We start from the raw sequence: 24,940 nt of genomic DNA, 5'->3' as shown, positions 1-24,940 counted from the left end.
AAGCTAAGCAGGGCTGAGCCTGGTTAGTACCTGGATGGGAGACCTCCTGAGAAAACCAGGTTGCTGCTGGAAGAGGTGTTAGTGAGGCCAACAGGGGGTGCTCACCCTGTGAACTGTGTGGGTCCTAATGCCCCAGTATAGTGACGGGGACACTATACTGTCAAAGAGCACCGTCCCTCGGATGAGACGTAAAACCGAGGTCCTGACTCTCTGTGGTCATTAAAAATCCCAGGATGTCTTTCGAAAGAGTAGGGGTGTAACCCTGGCATCCTGGCCAAATTTGCTCAGTGGCCTCTGTCCATCATGGCCTCCTAATCATCCCCATATACTGATTGGCTTCATCACTCTGTCTCCTCTCCACCAGTAAGCTGGTGTTTGGTGGGCGTTCTTGGGCAATATGGCTGCCGTCGCATCATCCAGGTGGATGCTGCACATTGGTGGTGGTTGAGGAGAAACTTGTTTTATTTCTCCGTTTGTCCCAAAGCCTACTTGCCTCAGTTGATTTGCTTTTACGTTTTTTTGGAATTTCTGTACTCGCCGATCAATAATAGTGGACCATGAAGACTGAACGACACAACAGCAGCGTGCAAGATATTGTATTATAGGTATGCAGCCTATACATAGATCCCTCATTAGTGGCTTACATAGCGGCCCATTGAAATTGCCGCTAATGAGGCATCTATGTATTATAAGTATGGTTTCTACAAGCAGAAACGAGGATATCGCGGATATTACGTCATTGATATACGACAATGACAAGCCATTATTTAAAACTCTAATTTCTCTGGATTTACAAATCCTTGGGAACTTTTAGGATAATGTAAGTACACAACTGCATGAAATATATCACACTGTGCAAGTGGTTTTTGAATATTTTATTACAAAAAATCTTACTTATTGTACCTTTTAAGTCATGTTAATAGTAACTATTTTTTTGTTTGTGAAAAACACTATAATAGGATTAATATGTTATTTATATTTACTATCATTAAATTAAAGAATGTGAAATCATATGTATCGGTCATCGGCCACAAAGCTCTCTCAGATATCGCCATCGACCATCAAAAAATCCATATCAGTCAACCATAACTTCCAACACTTTTTTATGGTCTGTATTTGGTAATGTTTAATGTTCAAATTAAATGTTCATGCATCAACACAAAACTAAGCACCAGCATGAACACCCTACATCCACTGCAGCACTTTTATATTAAATGTATACAAACACTTATTAAAAAAAAAAAAAAAAAAACATTTAGTATATTATTTCAGTGCCATTTTTAGTGCTTTGAAGTTAAAATGTGTTTTTTTCAGTGTAATAGTATAACATTATTAGAGGTTATTTTTTGCTTATTCAATTATTTTAGGTTCTAGTCTATTCCTGTAAAATTTCTATATTTGTAGTATAATGTGGTGTGGTATGGTATAGTACAGATTGGTGTAGTATTGCATAATATAATAGTATGATGTACAATAGTGTATACAGTATGGTAAAGTGTAGTATTGTACTGTATATTTTGATATAGTAGTAGAGTATTCTTTATTTGTTCTTCTTCTAACTGTAGAAACTGTTTCCACCCTTTCATTTCTATATAAACTACAATAACTTGCATCACTGTGTCTAATCCTCTTTAGCTGAAAATTACCTTTGTGTAGAAGTTAGATTGCCCTATTTGCCGGTGGGTGATGCTTAACCTGCGTGATGTTTCACACTTTCACTATAGGAAGTGCTGACTATCTGTTGTTCCATATAGGAAATCAAACTCCCGAGTACATAGAGCTGGGCTTACCCAGTTCTGCATCAGTGTCTGGTCCTGTTTGCGTTATTTACTTTCTGTCTCTGCTTTGTGGCTACTAGCTGAATACTAAGAGCCTGTTTAACATGAACATTTTGCTTTTTCCGTTGTGTTGTCTGCTGAAATCCCCTGTCCTGGCAGGTGGTGTCTGCTCTCAATGGGCTGGATGCAATCTCTATGACATTCTCTGGGGCTGAACACTGGCGTGTGTTTATTTGTTCTGGCGGATTGAGGTATCTGTTTGCATATTTTTTCTCACTCCCACTGGTCGTGTCCATTTAAAAAGGGAACTGCATGTTCGAATATATAAACTGTCCGTCTCACACTTTCACACATAATATAAAATATAAATTCCCAACTTGTCATTGCCTCACAGGTCCTCCTTATATGTTAGCTCCTTGATAAAATTTTGGGCTTGCTTATGAATTTATTGTGTTGTGTTTTGTGTTGTGTTGTGCGTGCATGTATTCGGACATTCAATATGTATAGTGCTTCTCACAATACATATCATTTCAAAGAAGCTTTACAGAAAAAATTATGTTTTTACATTACAATTTAGAGAGTGATCCATTATCAGAGGTGACTGTGTCAAAGTACTGTCCATATGTAAAAAATGGACAGTACTAAGATAATTAAAATCATGCACTTAGTTATTATCATGTATTCATAATGGTGAAACAATGATCTCATTAAACCAATTATTACAAGTTGTGATCATAATGATTATGATTAGGGTTTGAAATTAACACCCACCAACCAGCCAAATGTAGGTGAAAATCCACTGTGGTGGGTAATGCATACCAACACACTAGCCAATTAGGATTATGTTCTGTCACTTTGCATGGCATCGCTATCAGACCCCTTCTGCTAAAAGGAGCCTCAAACATTAGCAAAACAACGAGGGTTGCACTCTGAGAGAAACGCTGTGTTTTTAAAACCGCACCACAGCATCACTCAAATAGTTTTCGACTTAGGACAAATGTACAATTTGACTTCACCCTATGATTGTTTACTGTGCATTTTTCATTAGGCATGTTTGGTTTTGTGGCTTGAATAAATATGCTTCCTAGAGAAATAATATAGATCGCACTTTCTCTTTCCGTTCACACTGTTTTTTTTTTCCAAATACCTTAATTCAAACTCATTGACGCCACTTTAATTGACTGTTCGTTCTTGAAGTGAACTTTTGCCTGTATTGTAATTAGATTCACTGTTTTGGACCGCCGCCTTGAACTTGAGAATGCGAGTACAGAATGACATGACTGGTGTGCGATAAGCCTGGCTGTGTCCGAAATCGCCCCCCTATACCCGTACATTTGTAGTGGTGTCCAAAACCATTGTGGACGTTATCGACTGCACTCATTCAATCCCATAATGCACTGCAATAACAAGTGTACAACTAATGTACGCTCTACGGATAGATAATACCCATAATGCACTGTAAGGGTCGCGCCTAATGTATTCCCGCAGCTGAATCATCCATCCATTTTACAAATCCAATGTGGCTACAGCGTAATATCATTCAGGTATAAATTCCTTTTTATTTGATTATTAAATAGTTTAAAAAAGGTTTATACATGCTTGTTTCCATCACATAATTCAAGAAATCTCTTCATTACTACTGGAGCTGCCAGTTTCAAATGATTATTAAACAGCAAGCACAAACTATGCAAAAGCTTAGCCCTTTCAGCGTACTCAGTGTCCGAATTCACCCACTTATTTCCATTCACTCCTTCAAGTATATTAGTGGAGTAATGTAGGGAATAGTGAATGAGAGTACAGGGGGCGATTTCGAACACAGCTCCTGCCTGTGAGATGTTAGTGTCTGCTGTGCGACCGGTTAATACTCCACCAGAGCCCTTGGAGACAATTAAGAGACCACTTTCTCTAACCAGTTCTCATAAATGTCGCATGTCCACGACTTTTGGGCAAAAAGCACCCTAGTGTTTTTATTGCTATGTGCAGGTAAACCCATGACAGTTATAGTCACAAAGAAATTAGACTTTATTTCCATTTTAGTTTATTTAAAGGGGTCATTGGATGCTCATTTTCCACAAGTTGGTATGATTCTTTAGGGTGTTCATGTAAAGTTTGTAATATACTGTGGTTAAAATTCCTCAATGGTTGTGTAAAACAACACCCTTTTTACCTCCTCAAAAACAACTTTGTTCAGTGACCTGTTTCGGTGCATGTCTCTTTATATGATAATGAGCAACTGCTCACCCACCCCTCTCTTCCATGGGGGGTGTCAAATGGCTGAGGGCAGAAATATGCTAATACGGGACAGTCCGTCAGTGGTCGTGGGCGGAGCATGAGCATTATGACATCATATTGCTCAGAAAATCCAAACGGCCAGATTATTGAGAGTGTTTAGACTTTTTGAGGATTAAAAAAAGGAGTGAACAGATTTTTTTTCATTGTATGGTGGTTGTGTCCACACACCGCAAAGACACATTTATATGCAAACACCATATAAAAGTGAATTTTGCATCCGATGACCCCTTTAAATGTTATCCGCACACAGTAATTAACTGTCGTAAAGCTGAAAGCAATAAAATGATGCAGAATCAGATTTATTAATACTGTAAATATATTTGTGTGTGAGTGTGTGTGTGTGTGTGTGTGTGTGTGTGTGTACACATACATTTAGGTATTCTTAGGTTTTTGCCAGACAAAAAAACACAATAAACACCATGTGAAATGTATATATCAGTACATCATCAGGTTACATAATTGTAAAACATCAATAGAAAACAATGGCATGTGTCTTACATTTGAAGCTGTATGGGTAACCTTGAGTGTGACTATTTCAAGGCATTTCATACAGTTATTTGATTAAACCGTCAAGAAGTATCCTATACTGCTATATTCATTAACAAGTAAATAAAATGTACCTAGTGCGATGTATTGACAGAGTTTGTGATTTTTAAAATGATGCACTCGATTTCCATTTGTTTTTAAAGACACCCTTTGTTTGCTGTGTTGGTGCACTGGTGCGTGAGTGTGTCTTGTCAGTTGGTGCTCATTTCACAGTAAATATCACCATGGGATTGCATGGCGTAAAGGGGCTCAAATGCAAGTTCACATGGCAAACCCAAGCTGTTCTGCTTTGCAGCCTTCCCTTCATCCCTGTCTTATCCTCTATCTCCTGAGGGAACACTTGGAGCAGATGGCATACTTTGCTTTAGAGTTGTGGAGTATGCAGGAGATGATCACCAGCATGCTTTTTGCACATGTGTGTGTGCGCACATCTGGACAGTAGGGTTCATGCTGAGGGCTTACACCACATAAGAACAGTGCATAGAGGTAAGGGGTCAGCACTCGCCTGCTGGTGTGTTGTCAAGCTCAAAAAGAACCTGGACCAGGTCAGAGCTGGGGCAAATCAGAGGATAACCGTTGTGAGCTCACCACCTGAATAACTATAGGGGTCAAATATCTGCAGTGTACACATGATATTCTGGACACGTACTCTTCCAGTGAACAGGGCTCTTATTGCTGGAAATGCCATTAAACGATTAGAAGTTTGATTTAAAGGGATAGTTCACCCCAAAATGAATTTACTCACCCTAATGTCTTTCGAAATCCATTTCACTTCCTTTCATCTGTGGAAAACAAAAGGAGATGTTAGGCTAGAATGTTCAAGCAGCTCTTTTCCATATAATGAAAGTGAAAGGTGCTGGCCATGGCTATCAAGCAAGATGTTCTGTGAATAATGAATTCTTATCAGCCTAATCCTCACACAGAGATATAATATGGCTTAAAGGGACTTAAAATATAGTGCACAAGTTGTGGATGACTTGTAGGTTGATTTTATGGTTGTGCTGCTTAATATGTTGTACACTGTAAAAAAATTTTAACACTCCCAAATCAAAAATTTCAATTGACCGATAACATCTAAATTTTTCAATTGGCCCAAGTGAAATTCTGTAAATTCTAAAATTAAATGTACAGATTTTCACTTGGGCCAATTGAAAAATGTAGATGTTATCGGTCAATTGAAATTTTTGATTTGGGAGTGTTACAAATTTTTTACAGTGTAGATACTGTGAAAGTTTATTCATTTATTTGAAATAGAAATCTTTGTAACATTTTAAATGTCTTTGTCTTTTGATTAAATTAATACATCCTTGACAAATAAAAGTATTCATTACTTTCTAAAAACAAACAAACAAACAAAAAAACTTAATGACCCTAAACCTTTGAATAGCAGTGTAAGTCTAATTTAAAATAATAGGTAACATTTTAGAGTACTGTTCCATCATTAATGAATAACAACATAGGAACAAATGAGTGCCGCAATATTAACATTCTAGTAATTACTACTAACTAACAAGAAACTGATTAATGAATTAGTACGTAAAAGTGCTCAGTTGAATTTGGTAGTTCACTATTAGCTAATCAGTAACTTCTTTTTTTATATACCTCCTGGAGGAATAATAAGAACTACTGGGCCTATATACAGATTCATAATTCCTGTCAAGTCAAGTCACTTTTATTTATATAGCGCTTTTTACAATACAGATTGTTTCAAAGCAGCTTTACAGTGATAACAGGAAATAATGCAACAAAGTTTGTTTCTGCCATACAGCAGATCTAGAAGAAAATGGCGTCATAGTCTAGCTTAAATAAGTTCAGTGATGGTTCAGTTTTGTTGTAAAAAAGTTATTACCTTAGTTAATTTATGTATATAGCCGCTCAGGAGAAAACAGTGATGTCATCGTCCAGCTCAGTTCAGTTCTCATATAATGGTGTCGATGAAGGCAGATCAATAATATAAATAATGTGAATAATGCAACCCCAAAATATAGGCCGTTTTACATTTAATATTTGTACTTTAACACCTTAATTTGCAGAAAATGGAAATACAATTTTGAACGTCCAACAATGGGATATGGGGTATTTAGGTCAACGGGAGCTAAATGTATGCTTTCTACCCTCTGGGTCACAGGTGTCATAAGGACGGCTTTGCCGAACATGGACAGAGAAACTAGAGAGATGTACTCCGTCATCATCCAAGCCAAAGACATGGCCGGCTCTGTTGGTGGTCTGTCCGGATCTACCACAGTCAACATCTCACTGACAGACGTCAATGACAATCCACCACGATTCCCTCAAAGTATGAGTCTCTGCTTCACTCAGTCTCTTTCACCATTGAAATACAGTCAAGATTTTAGGCACGGCCCTTCAACAGAGACCATCTAATCCCTAAATCCCTGTGAATGTACTTTGAATTTATCCCAAATGGCTGCATTCGTTTGAGCTTTATTTTGTGAAAAAAACGACTTTTATTGAGCTTGCTCAGGTTTATCCCATATAAACCCTACAAATTAGCTGAGCACAAGCAACACTTTTTAATATTTGCATCAAAAGCTTTCAAATGCTTAATAAAATCACATCTGTTCTGTTTGTGTTTATTCTCCACTTCAGAGAACTATCAGCTTTATGTGCCAGAATCTGCTGAGGTAGGGAAAGCAGTTGGTAAAATCAAAGCGAACGATGAAGACCTTGGCGTCAACGCTGAGATGACATACAGAATTACCAATGAAGAAGGAGCTACCATGTTTTCCATCTCTACAGACAGTGACAAGAGAGAAGGAATCATCTCCCTCAGAAAGGTCTGATCTAGACATTCACACAGTCTGCTCATTCAGCCATGCCCTGTCTTTTCCCATGCTGACCAAAATGTCATTTCTGCTTCTCCCTTGATCTTATTACTGATGTCCTTTCTAGCCTCTGGACTACGAGAAGAAGAAGGCGTACTCTTTGAACATTGAAGGTGTCAACACCCATCTGGATCCTCGTTTTTCTTACCTGGGCCCTTTCAAAGACACCACCACGCTCAAGCTCATCATCGGGGATGTTGATGAGGCTCCAGTGTTTACTATGGACTACTATATAATGGACGTGTATGAAAACGCTCCGGCTCGGACAGAGGTTGGCATGGTAATTGCTCAAGACCCGGACAGCACTAGAAGCAAAGTCAGGTGGGTTTTCTGAGAGAATAATGCTGGTATATATGGCCGTGAGGTATATTTTAAATGGCTATCAGAGCAAATGTCATTGCCTGCCTCTGGCAGTATGTACAATCAGTAATATTTTCCACCATTCGGTATTAAATTGAGAAAGCCTTTTAAATTCTAATTCAATTACTGAATTGAAATGGAGGTAGTAAATAGGATGCAGAATTGCAATTTGAATTTAAGGGTTGTATCAGTGATTTCAGGCCCCCCCAAAAAATTATCACATTCATCTAATCTTTCCTAACGATCCGCTAGCTGCCCGCCCCATAAGCATGCCGTCAAAAAAACGCGTCTCTATAGGCAGCCTAGGCTCTGAGATCTGCACACAAAAACAATTGGTTTCACCAACCACTCAAAACCAAAACAAATAGTGTTTTGTGTGCAGATCTCAGAGCCTAGGCTGCCTACAGAGACACGTTTTTTTGACGGCATGCTTATGGGGCGGGCAGCTAGCGGATCGTTAGGAAAGATTAGATGAATGTGATCTTTTTTTTTTTGGGCCTGAAATCACTGATACAACCTTTAAGGACGTACATTCAAAATGAATAAAATAAAATAAAAAAGAGAAAAGCATGCAATTGCGTTAAAATCTCTGTGCTATGTGAGATTCCGGTAGAATATTCTCCAATAGAAAACTGTAGTAGTGGCAAGCTCTTCCTGTCATATTTCTAATTACTGTTGATTACAACTTATTATATTCTAATATAGTATATATTATCAACTATAGTAAACATGTATTAACCTGAACAGTTGATGATTAGTAAATAGTTTTTATGAATGCATTTAGCTAGCTGCAGAAGAAAACCCTCAGATCTCTGTGGTATATAAACATTCAAGCTTCATCTTAAAGTTTTGTAAAAAAAAAAAAAAAAAAAAAAAAAAAATCTTTTAAAAGCCTTGAGGGCTTGAAGGTTTATTACAGTGACCGGGAGGGGACATGTTTGGCTCACTTAGTTTTGTCGTGGCCACGAAATATTAATTCATGGGAACTTCATATTAACTCATGGGAACGTGATAAGTCGTGGCCACGAGATAATTTTTTCGAGGTAACGTCATCCTTATGTCGTGGCCACGCGATGTAAAGTCGTGGCCTCGAGATCATATGTTGAGAGAACGACATATTTTGCTTGTGGCCACAACTTCATATTGTTCAGGGAACGAAATGTATTTCTCGTGGCCACGAGTTAAATGCATAAACAACCTGCGTGACCATAGCAACCGGAAATGATCAGAAATGGATTGACCCTTAATAATATTTATTTTTAATTAAGAAAAAATGCGGAATTAAGAAATGGTTATAAACATATTGCCTATTATATCTCACGATGTTGCCTATAGACAGCATTCAAATGAAGTGTGTTATTATCAGTAAATATCAATAATGTCCCCTCCAGGTCACTGTACAGAGAGATCTGAGGGTTTTCTTCTGCAGCTATAGCTAAATGCATAAAAACTATTCACTAATCATCAACTGGTTAAGTGTGACAAAGCATCTTGAAGTCCTGTCTAACCAGAAATTGTGTTAGAGGCTTATAAGAATCTGCTTTTTGATAATCATTGGTTAACAGAATTAGTTTTTTTTTTAACTCAAGGACACTTTTTTTCAGCATTAAAATGACTATATACTCTTCAGAAATGAATCTAAAATACATATCATCATAACTTGAACAATATCTTTGAGTTTAACTTTCCTGTATTGCAATTTTAGGTATTCCATTGATCAAAATACAGAAGGTGATGCACTTTTCAGCATTGATGTTGACAGTGGACTGATTACAACCACCAGGAGTCTAGACCGAGAGGAGGTAGCCTGGCACAACATCACAGTGATGGCTTCAGAGATTGGTATGTACTGCTCTTGGGCCAGAATCCTGTCTGTATTCATTGATTTTAGTTTTTATGTTGGTTTCTGAGGAAAACACAGGGAACCATTTTACCAATGATAACTTCATTTTGAATAAAGCATTCTTCTTGAAGTTTGGAGAGGGAACACCTTGTCGAAGAGGGAATCATTGGCCCTGAAGTCTGAATCATCGATACTGACCAAAACAAATGTCTCCTTGAATGAGTGTTGCATTGTGGGATTGATGCTGAGGCTGCTGCAAAGCATGCTGGTGTGGCTTTGAAGGTGGACAGGGTCAATCAATTTTCTTCTCTTTTTCCTATTTGTTTCTTCTTCTTTTTTTACAGATGCTTATCTAAGCAATTATATTTCCTCTGCACTTTTCTTCACAATGGTGTTCAGCTAATGGGCTGAAACTGCCCTCTGTTATTGCTGATAGTGAACTGATAATGTTAGGTCACTAGTTAATCTCAGTTCCATCATACTGAACGACATTCCTCGCACATAACTCCAAAATGGGTCTAACGTTTCCCACACCAATTTTAAATTCTCGTCATGCTTCAGTGAATCCCATGAGAGAAGCATGAATTATTTATTTTTCACTGTAAGGTTTTCAACATGGTAAATGTAATAACTATAATGTTATATCATGAAAATATATTTTTTTCAACTTCAGGCCTTTCAGGATTTATTTTTCACATTTTTGCCTTTAGTGTGAAGGACAATAGATGCTTGACAGGAAGCAATTACATGTTGAAAACTTTAATGATTCTTCTCAAAATGTATTATTATGGTGTTATGGTGTCATTTCCATCCCAAAACTTTGGTAACACTTTACTTTCACTAATAGTTCACTATAGTTAACATCAACAAACTATGAAAAATACTTAGGCCACTATCTTACACCCGGCGCAATGCAGCGCCAAGCGCGCCGCAAGTGTTTTTTGCTAGTTTCAGTCCGACACAGTTATCATTTTCACGTCCTGTGCCACGTTGTTAAAAAGCAAATGCATTTGCGCCCATTTGCGCGCCCATGGGCGAGGTGTGTTCTGGCACATTGTTGGTGCGTTGCTATTTTGAGGCAACAGAAATAGACTGTTGACCAACTGAAACAATAGTCAATAGCGCAATATTTTTGGGGGTATTTAATGAGCGTGTTAGTAATGTGCGCCTATAGGCGGGTCCACAGCGTGCCTACACTCTGCTTATTAAACACACAGGGATGCACAGCAGCACACAAACATGCCAAATATTTAAAATAAAAGGATTACAATGTAAAAGATTATTATTGTGTACATAAAGATATGGTGGAATCCGGCCTGTTCTGTAGATGGTCTGCTTGTGCACTTTTACCTCGCACATGGGCAGTTCCGTTTGCGCTCCATTCGGTCTTTCCACTATCAAATTCCATCATGTAAATAGCGAATCTGCCATGGTGCAAGCAACTGGCATTTAAAGGGAATGGGAGATGAGACTCTGATTGGTTTAACGCACGTAAATCCCAAAACACACCCATTACTCATTATGAGAATTGGAACAACCATTTTAGACCATGCGCCTGGCGCGCAGACCATTTTTCCCATCGTTAAACTAGCAAAAGTGGATTCGGACATGCCCCAAGTGAACTAACGCCGTGCGCTTTAGACCATGCGCTTAGAACGTTAAAATACAACCAAAAAATGTAAAGCTTAATTTGGACATTTACTAATACATTATTAAAAACAAAAGTTATTAATCTTTTAATATTATTAAATGAAGCTGAGCCAACATTAACCAACAATGAACAGTTGTATTTGTATTAACTAACATCAGCAGAGATAAATAAATAATGTAACAAATGTATTGCTCATTGTTTGTTAATGTTAGTTAATGAAACTTCTTGTAAAGTGTTACAGAAAAAAAAAAAAGATGTGTGGTGTAATTTTGTCAAATTATGCCAAAAATGTAAAACTATTATTTAATTGTTCATATTTGAAATACAAATGGGAAATTAGCTGTGGCAAGAAACAGTCATTTTGTTCAATAAATGTTCAAAATGTCATTTCCTTGACAGAATGTTATTAAACACAATACAGAGTATTTTAGATGTGCTGGAAATTACATTGTGGTGAAAATTTTCAGAACAAAAATGACAACAACTGTGATGTCAAGTCAAGTCAAGTCGTCTTAATTTATATAGCGCTTTTAACAATGTAGATTGTTCCAAAGCAGCTTTACATTGATAATAGGAAATTTAAAGTAAAGAATAAGCTAGAATAAAGTTATTGTCCAGCTAAAGTTAGTTTGATTGATTCACTTCCGTCGCAACGATCATTAGTTATTAACTTAGGGGCCGCTAACACGACACTGTTTTAACAGAAAACTCTTAAGTTCTTTCTGCGCAAACTTCAAAAACGCGAACCAGTGAGAACGCCGATGTATGTATATACTGTTGGACAAATAAACTGGTAGGTTCTCACAGTTAAAGAACACCCCAAAAAGGGTTACAATATCTCTATATTGTAAATAAAACGTGGTATTCATCAATTAAACTTGACGCCAGTGTGTCCTCCCATACAGAAATGTAATATATGTCAATATATGTAAATTACATATAATGTCAGTGCCCATGTATGTCTGCTGCCAATATGAGAATATATGCAACATTCATATATGTAAAACACATAGACATATATGAAACATATATTTCAAAATATAGCAAAAATGGCCGTTTTCATGTAAGTGCCATATATTTTCCCGTATATGCACATAAATGTGAAATATATGTAAGACGCATATATGTATACATGCATATATGTACTTATTTCCATAGTACATACTTTCACTTATATTAGGGATACAAATCTTATATCTGAATGCCTTGTAATTAAATGCCTATAGTTGGAGATTTTGTGTCTGTATTGTGTGAATACCAAATATAGTATTTTTAATACAATAACGCAGTGTTTTCTTTGTGGATTTATTTGTCAAAAATGACAAAGTACCATAACCATATGCCACAGCTTTAAAAATGCATCAGTATCACATGCATGTATATGTTTACATACATTTATTAAATATGTGGAAAACAAATATGTATGTCACATATTTACTTAATGTTGTTCATATATGCGAGAAACCAATAATACTGTAATATATGCAGATATATGGTATCATATATGGATGAACTCAAATATTTTCTTCACATGTTTGGACACATAAATGTTCATATATGTTGCAGGCATATATTGCGTTCTCAGATAAGTCAAATATATGTATAGATATATGTCATGCTATTTAAAATATAAGTACATATATGGCCATATATTACATTTTTGTATGGGCTGATATGGCATGACTTCAATCATGTGAAATCCCTCATACATCAATCATTTATTGTTGTTTTGCCGGTTATTTTTTAACTGTCCAGAAAGAAAATATCCATGATTGAATATTTGTCATATTTTTTTTCCAGACAATCCAAATCTGGTGAGCTATGTACCAGTCACAATCCAGGTCTTGGATGTTAATGACAATGCCCCCTATATTGCCACAGACAGCACTCTGGTTGTGTGTGAAGGCTCCAAGGCAGGCCAGGTTAGTTATCACCTCTCATTGCTTTTCTCAGTGTGTCCCTATCACTCTTTCCCGACCTGTCAGCTCCCATCTGAACCCTTGAAACCGTTTTTCCTATCTGCACTTTTCTCCTGTCCTTTTCTCCTGCCCTATTATTTTCTCAAACCATCTTTTTTCATACTTTAATTCTGCTATTCAGTTCTCACATATGTATGAACCCACACACATGTACACAAATACTATGGACACATATATAATGCATAAATGAGAAACACATACGCTTCCTTTATGATATGTCTGACACCATCAAGGATGGATTTATCTGTGGCTCGACAGACTTTGGATGCTTTTAAACCTATACATAATTCAGCGTGTACCAATGTATTCACCAGCAGATAGGAGTCAGCATCAAGCGCACTAAGAATGGCTCACAGGAAATGTTAATCAATGCACGTTGAAATCTAGGCCCATGTGCAGCGGCATAGCCGTTATAGCTTTACCCTTGAATGAGATTACGATTTAAGCGGTTGAACACACACAATTCACACACAGTGGGCGACAATACTTCTTTTTTTTGGGGTGATTAAATATCAAAGGTCCACTCCAGACATTTGTGTCTGCTAAACCATAAAGGGTATTTGAAGGGTAAATTATGAAAATTCGGTCATCATTTACTCACCATCTCGTTCCAAAGCCATAAACATATATTTTTCATGAAACCTGAGAGGTTTATGTCCCTCCATTGACTGTCCAGGTAACCAAAACTTTGAAGATCCAAAAAGGTCATAAAAGCGTCATAAAATGAATCCATATGCATAGAGCGGTTTAATCAAAGTCTAAAGGTATGGTCAATTATTCTGCCTGAAAGAAAGTGTGTGATTAATATAGATAGTTGTGTTTTTATTTTGGAGATTTGCTTAATTAAAGGCTGCTTTTAAAGCACCATGGAGCTTTTTTTTTATACATATTCTGTTTCATTCAAGCCCAGTAACCCATTTTCTGTCTTTTATAAGGCAGAGGTCCATTCATAAGCATAGAAATTGGCTCTCATTTATGGTCTGCTTTGCTCAAATCGGTCCATCTGACATCTAAATAAAATCCTCCTCCCAATTACTGAAATTCGTGATTGTAACTTTGTAAGATAATCAGGGATTGCTGTCATGCTGTGGCCCTTGATTAAGTGTTTCCACAGAGATAAGGCAGAACCACATTACTTGTACTGGCATCAACTCACAGGAAGCTCGTTTTTTTTTTTATTTGCACTGCACTGATCCACAACAGTACGCTGCATGAAACCATGCATTGTAATTTGGGAAGAAAGCTGTAATGCAGTGACACTGGTGGTTTTCATACTCTTGCTTGGTCCGAACCCAAGTTTTATTCTACTCCCTTCTGCATGTAGCAGCATCATTTATTTCATAGTTTACTTTTAGATGTGTAATGTGTACTATGTTTGCACCACTGAAATTGCAAAAATGACATGTGATAGTCTTGAAAGAATCAGTAAGAATGTGATTAAAACAAAGAAATCCATATGTTTTGCATTATATGCCATGACTTTACTGCTAAAGTGCGTTGAATTTACAGATTGAAGTTTGTGGTCAGTAGAGTTTTTGGTGACACTTTAGAGTATGGTCCAATTCTCACTATTATCTCAGAATCAGAATCGAACTATTAACTACAACTTTGCCTCAATAAACTCCTAATTGCTGCTTATTAATAGTTAGTACGGTAGTTGTTAAGTTTAGGGATGTAGAATATGGTCATGCAGATTAAGGCATTAATATGTGCTTTATAAATACAAAAAAAACAGCCAATATCCTAGTAATATGCATGCTAATAAGCAACTAGTTAATAGTGAGAATTGGACCCTAAATTTTTGTACAAATGTTTCTGAGGGAAGTTTCTTATGCTCACACAGGCTGCATTTATTTGATTATTTGATACAGTGAAACAGTAATATTATGAAATATTATTACAATTTAAATTACTTTTACTATTTTAATATTTAAAAATGTAATATATTTCTGCTGTTACTATTTTTTACAAGATGCAGCCAGTAAAAATGTTGACAGGGCAAATAAAAATCTTATTGTTTAGTCCTGAATCATGCCTTTGGATTAACCACCAAAACGGCAACAAATGCGAGCTGTTCCCAGATTCAGTTTATTGAGAAACAGGTAGCTTAAAATTTGCATTATATTTGAATAAGAGTGAACAGTAGCTTGCACAGGTGTATAATTATATTTAAAGAATATCTGTTCAATTCTGATATTAGAACCGGTTGATTTCATACCAATTACAAACATAAACCGAACTACCGAAACATCAAACAAACTGTCCAAACTCTTTCATAAAACCGACTCGAATCCACACAAGATGCTCTGATGTAAAAGTGCCCTAGAGAGAGAAACCCCTGGTCTAACATGGGTCATGCAGCACAGACAGGTGAAAGGCTTCAATAATTGGTCCAGACACTGCATAAGGAAATTCCCTCTTGCAACTGATGTGCTAGCAGGAGCCAATTAGGTTAACAAGCTGACAAAACATCATGAGGCTGAGCAATGTTTCAAACCAGCTATCTGTTCAATGACTGTAATCTAAACACCCAACTGGCCAAGGGGCTTCGGGTCAGCAGTCTGAAGTTAATGTCTTTCAAAATTGGAGAGGAAGAAGAAGCCCAGGTGGTCCAATTACATTTCTGGGTTATAAAGAGCGACACAACCCGCCTCTCAGAGAAGCAAAAGCTTCTCTTTTAGATATTTTTAGTGCCACTTATCATTCAACATTAATTTGGGAGTAAGAAAGAACTGAGCTTGAGCTTGTTTTCTCTTGTTCTGTTCGGTTTCTTTCTCTTTGTAGGTCATTCAGACCATCAGGGCCACAGACAAGGACAACTTCGCCAATGGACGGTTCACCTTTGCTCTACCAGAAGACCTTTCAGAGAATCCAAACTTCACTCTGAAGGACAATGAAGGTAAAATACAAACAATAACAAAACCGCTCCCATAGGATTTGTTTTGGCTTGGTATAACATCTAATTAGAAATAGTTTGATGAGGCAAGCCTGTAATTTAGGAGTTGGTTACAAAATCAAATTCCATATTCAGTAGGCTACTTAAGTTGTGCACAGGCTCTCATGAAAGTCAAATAAGATCTGACTGATCTAAAGAGCCTCTCCGATGGCATCTCTGTAATGGAATCTTTCTAATGTTTTCCAACTGATTTCCTGATGTTTGCTCAGGGCAAACCCTCAGTGCCTCTCCACAAACATATTTAGTACCACATGTTGTCACACAGATCACCTTCATTTTCTGCCTTCCCCTCATCTTCTTGCTCTTTTTTTTAATATCGTTGCAAGGCCAACATTGCCGTTTCCCTGGAAACCAGGTCTGTGTTTATGTTAGCTCAAGGCTCCCTGGTGGAGACGGCCGGGCTGTAATGATTTCCTTCTAATGCCAGACTGCTGCTTCAATGAATCGGGGCTGCAGGTGGACCGGTCGGGGTTTAACAGGGCAATCAGGGAGATAAGAGGCAGATGCTAAAAGCCCAGAGTTCAGAGGATCCAGTGCTTCAGAGCTTTATTTGAATTTGTATCCCAGCCAAGCCCCCTACCCTCCCCCTAGCCACTCCATACTTAAATAATATCCCAGCGGATTTACCATTACGGACAATTTTACACATTGGGGGTTGGCGCACTCCTCGGAACACACTTGAGGAGCGCTCTGTTGAGCTTCCTGTGATTGGGTGGGTGTGTAAGGCTGTCATCTTTGATCACGTAGATGTTTCTCTCCTGGCACTGCAGTCATTATGTCAGCGTCCACATGACCATAGTGCTTGCCAGGGTGAGGCGGAAAAAAAACATGATGGAAATTCCCTCCGGAGGTGCACTTATTTTCCCCCTGGGAAATGGCAGCAAGTTCAACTGGATAAAAATCATCTTGCCTGTTATGTTTTTCGACATAGTTCATATTCTGAATCTAGGAAGCATTTGTAATGAAGCTCTCCACTGCTTCAGTAGCATGGGTGAGGGAATCCGCACAGATAGCCTACATCAAGTTTGACAGCATGCCACGGCTTTGGCAAGAGTGTTTGTGTTTGTGTCATCTGGGATGGGACACATTACATCGAGAGGATCCCTCCTGGGCCAATTTACTGCAGTTCTCTCTCAGGCCATTTATCTCCGCCATTTAAACACTCACATTAAGTTATAACAGAGTGATCAGGACTCATGCCAGAACTGCAGTATTGGCAGTATATGTTGTTGTTGATGTTGTTGTTGTTGCTATTTCTTATTTATTTATTTATTTATTTTTGGAATATTTTTTGCACTACACATCTCACAGTGATGATTAATTATCCGCAGTACATGCATGAATCGCTCTCATGTATTTTCACAGGGAAAGTGTTTACGATTCACTGCTACATAAATCAAAGCATAACTGTGAATTTCCCATCCATGTATAATTACAGACCACGTTTTCTATGTTGTTTGTAAAGATGCGCTAATGATCGTTCCACCCTCTGTCATTTCATGTTCATTTTTTAATAGTGTTTGGACAGATTAAATGGAGTCTACCTGCAGGCCATTTCATAAAACTCAAAATCAAACACAAACGCGATAAACCTAGGGGTCACTACATGAAAGGCTGATTTATGCATAAATATTTCAGAGATGCTAATTTTGGTAGTGTTAACGATAACCTTGATTTTTTAAAATCTTACTTCCTGTAGTATATAATGCACGCACAATAGTTGCTGGTTCTGCATGCATGATATTTCAGTACTAAATCAGTTATAAGCAGATTTTTTTTATTATTATTATTATTATTGTGCAATCACATTTCTCTGTTCTTACATTTAGATTACCTTCAAGCTCTAACACTCAATTAAAATTAATCTTTAAAAGCACTAATAATTTAATAACACATATTTATCTCAAAATGAATATCCATTTTTGTACTGTACATTATAATGTACATTATAATTCAATTGACTGATTTTAGTTTTTAGTGTTTTCTTTTGCCCCCGGTGTCATAGACAAGGCTTAAACCTAGTACTAGACTAAAATGCATGTTAAACTGAAAGCAACTATCACTGACATATCTTAAAATATGTCAGTGCCATTGTTTTGTCTCAAGATGCACACCAGTTATTTTTTAAGGCATGTTTATACAAGCTACTTAAAGGGATAGTTCACCCAAAAAAAAAAAAAAAAAAATCTGTAATTATTTACTTGTTCCCATGTCATTCCAAACCCGTAAGACTTTTGTTCAACTTTGGAACTCAAATGAAGATCTTTTTGATGAAATCTGAGAGCTTTCTGTACTCTCCATTGACAGCTACGCAACTACCACTTTGACGCTTCAAAAAGTTCATAAAGATATCGAAAAACGAATCCAAATGAATTGAGCGGTTTAGTCCAAATTTTCTAAAGAGACTCAATATGATGAACAGATTGAATTTAGGCTTTTATTCAAATATAAACATTGATCAGCGAACATAAACAGAAGCTCAACCGAACCTGCTTGATGGCGAGAATAAACCTCATTGGTTCTTGCTGAATCTCAAATGCGCTGCGTAACACACGGGAATGAACCTCATTAGTTCTTGCTGAATCTCAACCATGCTGCATAACACACGAGAACGAGCTTCATTGGTTCAAACACGTCAAGCGAACATGCTTGAGCTTCCTCTTTCCACAACTGATGTGTGAGTTGATGAAAGTTTATATGTGAATATAAAAGCCTAAATTAAATCTGTTCAATGTATAAAGTGAGTCTCTTCAGAAAATTTGGAATAAACCGCTCGATTCATATAGATTAGTTTTACGATCTCTATATTAACTTCTTTTTTTTTTTAAGTGTCAAAGTGGTAGTTACGTAGCTGTCAATGGAGTGACAGAAAGCTCTCAGATTTCATTAAAAAGATCTTCATTTGTGTTCCAAAGATGAACGAAAGTCTTGCGGGTTTGGAACGACATGAGGGTGAGTAAATAATGACAGGATTTTCATTTTTGGGTGAACTATCTCTTTAAATGTCCCAATTAAACTAAGGCCTTATCCTTACTTAATCTAAGCCTTGTCTGTGAAACCAGGCCATAGAATACCAATGTTGGTAATTTATTGGTTCCCAGTTACAGCCTAAAAATAAAAATGAGGTTTGATCATTTAAAAAAAAAAAAAAAAAAGGAAATAATTGTATTGTTGGTATTGTACAGTTTAAATACCAGGCGTGGATCAAAATCTAGTACATTGTTTGGATATTTTTATTCAGTATTGGATATCTGATTGTATTAGTATTCAAAAGATTGTGGCTAAATACTTATGTACAGCAAATACTCCTATACACCTGATAAGCTGAAACAGGCAATTTCTCTAAACATTGTGCATTTGTATAGCATGATTGACATTAAAATGTCCCTACCAATATTAAACCCAAACCCACGCTCTTGCTCTCCCGGTAGCTAATATTCAGAGGGAGACGGGGATCTTCTTGCATCCCAATCCCCCTCAAACCCTCCCAGGCTGCAGAGTCAGAAGACACTAGCTCAAACCACAATTACAAAGTGAAGAAGCTGCATGACCATGCATACACTGAGGTGCTTAGGACCTGCCTGTCAGTGGGTGCATGCGTATGTAAGAAAGCAAGCTAGCGACAGCTAGAGAGAAGGTGAAAAACCTTGCACAAGCCTCTCAAAAAATGAGAAAAGTTGGAGCACCGTAGGGAGTACAGTCTGTCAGCACACCAGCGCTTCAATACTCCTGTTGGGGAGGTACAGCAGAAAAGCAAACAGTTGTTTTCTTGTTTTTTGTTTTTTAAATCATACACAACTAAACATGGACCAATGTGAATCAGAAAACGACATGTATATTATTTACTGCATTATTTTCTGGTGTACCCAGCTTAATATGCATTTAGAAAACACATACATGTAGTTCTGACTCTAAATTCTGACTGCTTCTGTTCAAAAGTTTGAGGTATTTTAAAATATTTTTGAAAGGAGTCTCTTATGATCCCCCCATTGCTGCATATATTTGATCAAAATAGAGTAAAACTGTAATATTTTCAAATTGTATTACAATTTTAAATTACTTTTTTATTTTAATATATTTTAAAATAATTTGTTCCTGTGATGGCGAAGCTGAAATTTCACTAGTGCCACATTATCCGTCAGAATTAATTTTAATATGCTGATTTGGAGCTAAAGAAACATTTCAATATTCTTATGTTGAAAACAGTTGTGCTGCTTAATATTATTGTGGAAATCATGATATATTTTTGTCAGGATTTTTTGATTAATAGAAAGTTCAGAAGAACCTTTTACTGTCACTTTTGATGATTTTATTAAATTAACACCACAAATTCCGTACAGTGCAATACACATGCTTAAAATAATTTTGATTAAACATTTTATTTTATTTGTGTATCCACCTTATTTTTAACGTAGGAGCGGGCAAGTCCATTTGTAAATTGAATGTGTCCGGCTTCCGGTGTAATTCACTTCCAGTAAATTTTAGCTGTACAAAACAGCTCGTTATGCTGTTTGATATGCAAACTGGTATTTCTTACATATTATTTTAATGTATTGTCATAATTATAAACACACTGATTTGTAGCACAAAAAGTTTGACAGTTTACTGCACTTTGATATTCTAGTTATATCGGCTAATGACTCTGAAGTCTCGCACATTCACAGAAAATAGCTTACTTCATCATGCCAAAATCAGGTGGAAAGGCCAACTAGAAAATGATGGGGTCCCATGATCATTTGGCAATAATTTATTAGCCTAAATATATTGGCCTCGAACCGATAACATTAAACAATCGCATTATTAATAAATGTAACTGTTTATTAAACATTGTTGTCTATCATAGTGCTGTGGCTGCTGTTTTATGTCTGTTGTCATTTCAACAGTGAGGAATCCGAAATCACATCAGACAGCTTGAAAATGAAGTAACAGAATGCAATATTTGAAAAGCTGTTCTCCATTCTCGGAGGCAACTGCCGAAGATGGGGAGCGAATTGTTTTGTTGGCTTCTGTTGCACGGCGTCGTCATGCATGCAGCCAGTGAGAATAAACCTCTGCTCTCTCTGACAGATAGCAGCGTGAGCGTGTTGGCGCGCAGGCAGGGCTTCAGCCAGGCAGAACAGGAGCTGTACCAGCTGCCCGTGGTTGTGTGGGATGGAGGAGAGCCCCTCCTCAGCAGCACCAGCATGCTTACGCTCAGGGTGTGTCCGTGCCAACGCGGCGCCAGAACGCCAGTGTGCAGGGCTCAAGCCTTCCTATCCTCGGCTGGTCTCAGCACTGGAGCCCTCATTGCCATCCTGCTATGCGTGATCATCCTCTTGGGTAAGACTGAAAACTCAAGGGCCAAGATATTTTTATTTTTACTTTATATTTTATTTATCAATTAAATTATCAGCATGACAGTGTTCTTTCTTTCTTTCTTTCTTTCTTTCTTTCTTTCTTTCTTTCTTTCTTTCTTTCTTTCTTTCTTTCTTTCTTTCTTTCTTTCTTTATGGATGGATGGATGGATGGATGGATGGATGGATGGATGGATTGATTTATACTGCATGATAACCAAGCAAATATGAACTTTACATTGTTGCAGATCATTTGTTATAAAGATCCAAGGAATCGTGGGAGGATGTACAGTATATCCAAGTTGTTCTCCTCTGCTTATTTCTTTTATCTGACATCCTAAGAAACACTGCTTGAAATTCACTGGTTGTAGATGAGAAGTTTCACCTTGCAGTACGTGTGAAATCCCCCTCTCTCACTCAGGTCCACTGACAAGGACACCAAATATAGACACTACCCAGGAATGCTGCACAATTGTGTAGGCTGAAACCAGGAACAACAATCGTAACATGCACATACCTGAACAGACATTCAAATATTGGTCAAAACAGTCTTTTTGTCTTCCTGAATTTAGATGCTCATTACCATTTATGGCAAAACACAATACAGATGATTTTGTCTGAGCAGTGCCTACCTACCTTTCTGAAGAAAACATGTTATGCAAGCTGGTTAGAAAAAAAAACAGCTTAGGCTGGTTGGGTGTTTTCAACAGGGTTGAGTTATCGCATGTATCCTTCATGGAACTCAGTGAAAACATTCATCCAGTTGAGAGAAATGTCCGTAATAGAGTTATGTTTCATCTAATGAACATAGACTAGTTTACCTAATATGTGTATGCTATGTAATTCTAAGGCCTGGTTTCACAGGCAGGGCTTAGATTAAGCCAGGATTAGGCATTAGTTCAATAAGTACATTTAAGTATCTTTTATAAACATTTCTTAAAAAAAAAAAAAAAAAAAACATTACTGTTGTGCATCCTGAGATAAAACAATGACAGTGACATTTTAAGATATGTCAGTGCAAGATGATTTTAGTTAAATTAGCTCCAACATTAATTTTAGTCTTGGACTAGGCTTAAGCCTTGTCTGTGAAACCGGGGGTAAATATATAAAAATATTTTGTTGTTAGCAACATGCTACAGCAGAGCCCTTCACATGAGTTTTTTTTTTTTTTTTTGTGGCACATTGATTTGATCACTTCTAATCATTCCAAATCAATCACTTATGAGCAGTGTTATTTAGTATTGATTCTATGGTTATATTAAAGTCCCCCTGTAGTCAATTGGATCCCTTAAAACTCAACTTTGATCACCAAAATGACATACTGTATTTAAAAGTTTTTCCCTGGTAAAAAAAATTATTCACCTTGCTTCATTTAGTATAAGCAGATCTATAAATATGCTAATTAGCCCTGCCTCCACTCACGCCAGCTCACAGATTCACTCGGCCAGCTTACTGAGGTAAATGGTGCACAATGGTGTCGCGCTTTACAACGTTGGATACATAATGGTAATTAATATGATTTGCCTTTTGCTGACTATGTTATCAAACAGCTAATAATGTGTTGTTATTGCTACACATACACAAACTATGTTCCTGTTTGCCATCTCAGTCTGCCTTCTAACAATCATCATAAATGCTTTGAACAACTCAGAACGTCAGTGGAGAAAGGCATATAGTTTATCACAGTAAACTCTCACAGTAAGGCTCAGTATACACAGTATATTGCTAAATGTACCCGATTTTTCTTAACAAAAGAATATACTGGGATAACCTGGCATCTCTCGAGACTCCCTTGCTAATTTGGTGTAAATGATATGCTGGTGTTGACTTAAAGCACATTAAAAACACCACATAGACATAAAAACAATATTAAAAACTTGATTTTCACCACAGGGGGACTTTAACAATAATTATATTAATGTTGCAGCTAACTAGGTTTTAGAACAGGGCTAATCTGTTCAAAAGAAGAGGCTCATGGCTATTTATGACAAAACATCATTGATTTCACATCAGTACATAAATGATAAGGTGATTATTTACCCAGACAAAGCTTTTCCCTGTATGAAAATGTCAGCGGGCAGATGACTGCACTCCCATCTGATATGTCACTAACTCACAATAATTGTAAAGCTAATTCACATCACCATTTACATGGACGAGCAAACTGTGCTTGTGTCTCCTCTCTTGTAGCCATCGTGGTTCTGTTTGTCACTCTGCGTAGCAAGAAAAGCAAAAAGGAGCCCCTGATCATCTCGTCGGAGGATATCAGAGAGAACGTAGTCACGTACGACGACGAGGGGGGAGGCGAGGAAGACACAGAGGCCTTTGACATAGCGGCGCTGAGGAACCCCGAGGCAGCCGAGGAGATGAGAATAAGGAAGGACCTGCAGTTGGAGTGGAGGGCAATGGGTACGGAGGCTCTCAGTCCATCGTTGACCTTACCGGATGAGGACATCCATGAGGTGATTAAGCTCAAGGTGGTCAAGGCAGACCGGGACACGAGCGGCCCGCCGTACGATTCTCTTCAGACGTACGCTTACGAGGGCCGCGGCTCCCCGTCTGGTTCCATCAGCTCTCTGGACCTGCCAGAGCTTCAGTCGGAGCTGGACCTCACTAAGGTAGACAGCTGGGGCCCTGAGGTGCAAATACTTAGCAGAGTCTTTCAAGAGAAAGGCCAGCAGCACTCCCCCTAATGGCTGCGCATGTTTCGTAAACCAGAAGTTGTGTGTCGTTTCCCTGATGTCGGGTCAAAGGGGAACGATTTTTGTCATCCAGTTTTGCTGTTGGATTATTTGACTGTTGTTTTTCACTGGCCTCTACAAGTGGAAGTAAGTTGATTTTTGAAGAAAAAGTTTAAAATTGAGAAAAAAAAAAGAGTACTCATAAAGGAAGCTATTTTCCCTGGTGTATATTTTCTATTGCTTAATAAAATTCATGATTCCAGATAAGTAAAACATGCCTCTATTGTATATTCCTCCTTTTCCAGCTACAAAAGCGTCCAATTCAATATCCCGGCTGATTTGTGATGACATCTTTCATACTACGCTGATCATTTTCCCTCTCAAAATAGAAATTTGATTTCTGTTTTCACAGCTTAGTGTTTAAGTTTTCATTTTTCACCCAATATGATGTGCCTTTCTATACTAGATCGACATTGAACATAGTGTGCAACATTTAGTATAAATCACCTCTGTGAAAAGCAAAAAAATAACGTATTATAATTCTCATGAGCGGAGAGAGTTTTAATTGGATAACAACGGCATTCTGTGAAAGATAATTGGATTCAAATGCTTGAGTGGGCACCTTTTATTACTTTCCTAGGACTTATAAATCAACTGTGAAAAGTCTGTGTTGCAATC

At 37.5% G+C, this 24,940-nt stretch overlaps 1 protein-coding gene across 2 annotated transcripts in view; it reads left to right on the top strand.

The window, feature by feature from the left end:
* Positions 1-24,532, top strand: part of cdh18a (cadherin 18, type 2a) — a 56,787-nt gene extending 32,255 nt beyond the window's left edge. The window contains exons 5-12 of one of the 2 annotated variants that reach the window (XM_084411119.1): positions 6,745-6,912; positions 7,224-7,411; positions 7,527-7,780; positions 9,525-9,661; positions 13,114-13,235; positions 16,077-16,191; positions 21,316-21,567; positions 23,772-24,532. In XM_084411119.1, the coding sequence (XP_084267245.1) occupies positions 6,745-6,912; positions 7,224-7,411; positions 7,527-7,780; positions 9,525-9,661; positions 13,114-13,235; positions 16,077-16,191; positions 21,316-21,567; positions 23,772-24,274 (1,739 nt within the window). In that variant the 3' untranslated portion in view covers positions 24,275-24,532. The remainder of the gene's footprint in view (positions 1-6,744; positions 6,913-7,223; positions 7,412-7,526; positions 7,781-9,524; positions 9,662-13,113; positions 13,236-16,076; positions 16,192-21,315; positions 21,568-23,771) is intronic. The other variant, XM_084411120.1, reaches the window with a different exon arrangement.
* Positions 24,533-24,940: the final 408 nt, after the last annotated feature.

Source organism: Rutilus rutilus (genome assembly GCF_951802725.1).
Source record: "Rutilus rutilus genome assembly, chromosome: 6".
Taxonomy (NCBI): Eukaryota; Metazoa; Chordata; class Actinopteri; order Cypriniformes; family Leuciscidae; genus Rutilus; species Rutilus rutilus.
The sequence above is the reverse complement of the archived record's forward strand: the minus strand, read 5'-3'. Positions and strand labels throughout refer to the sequence as shown.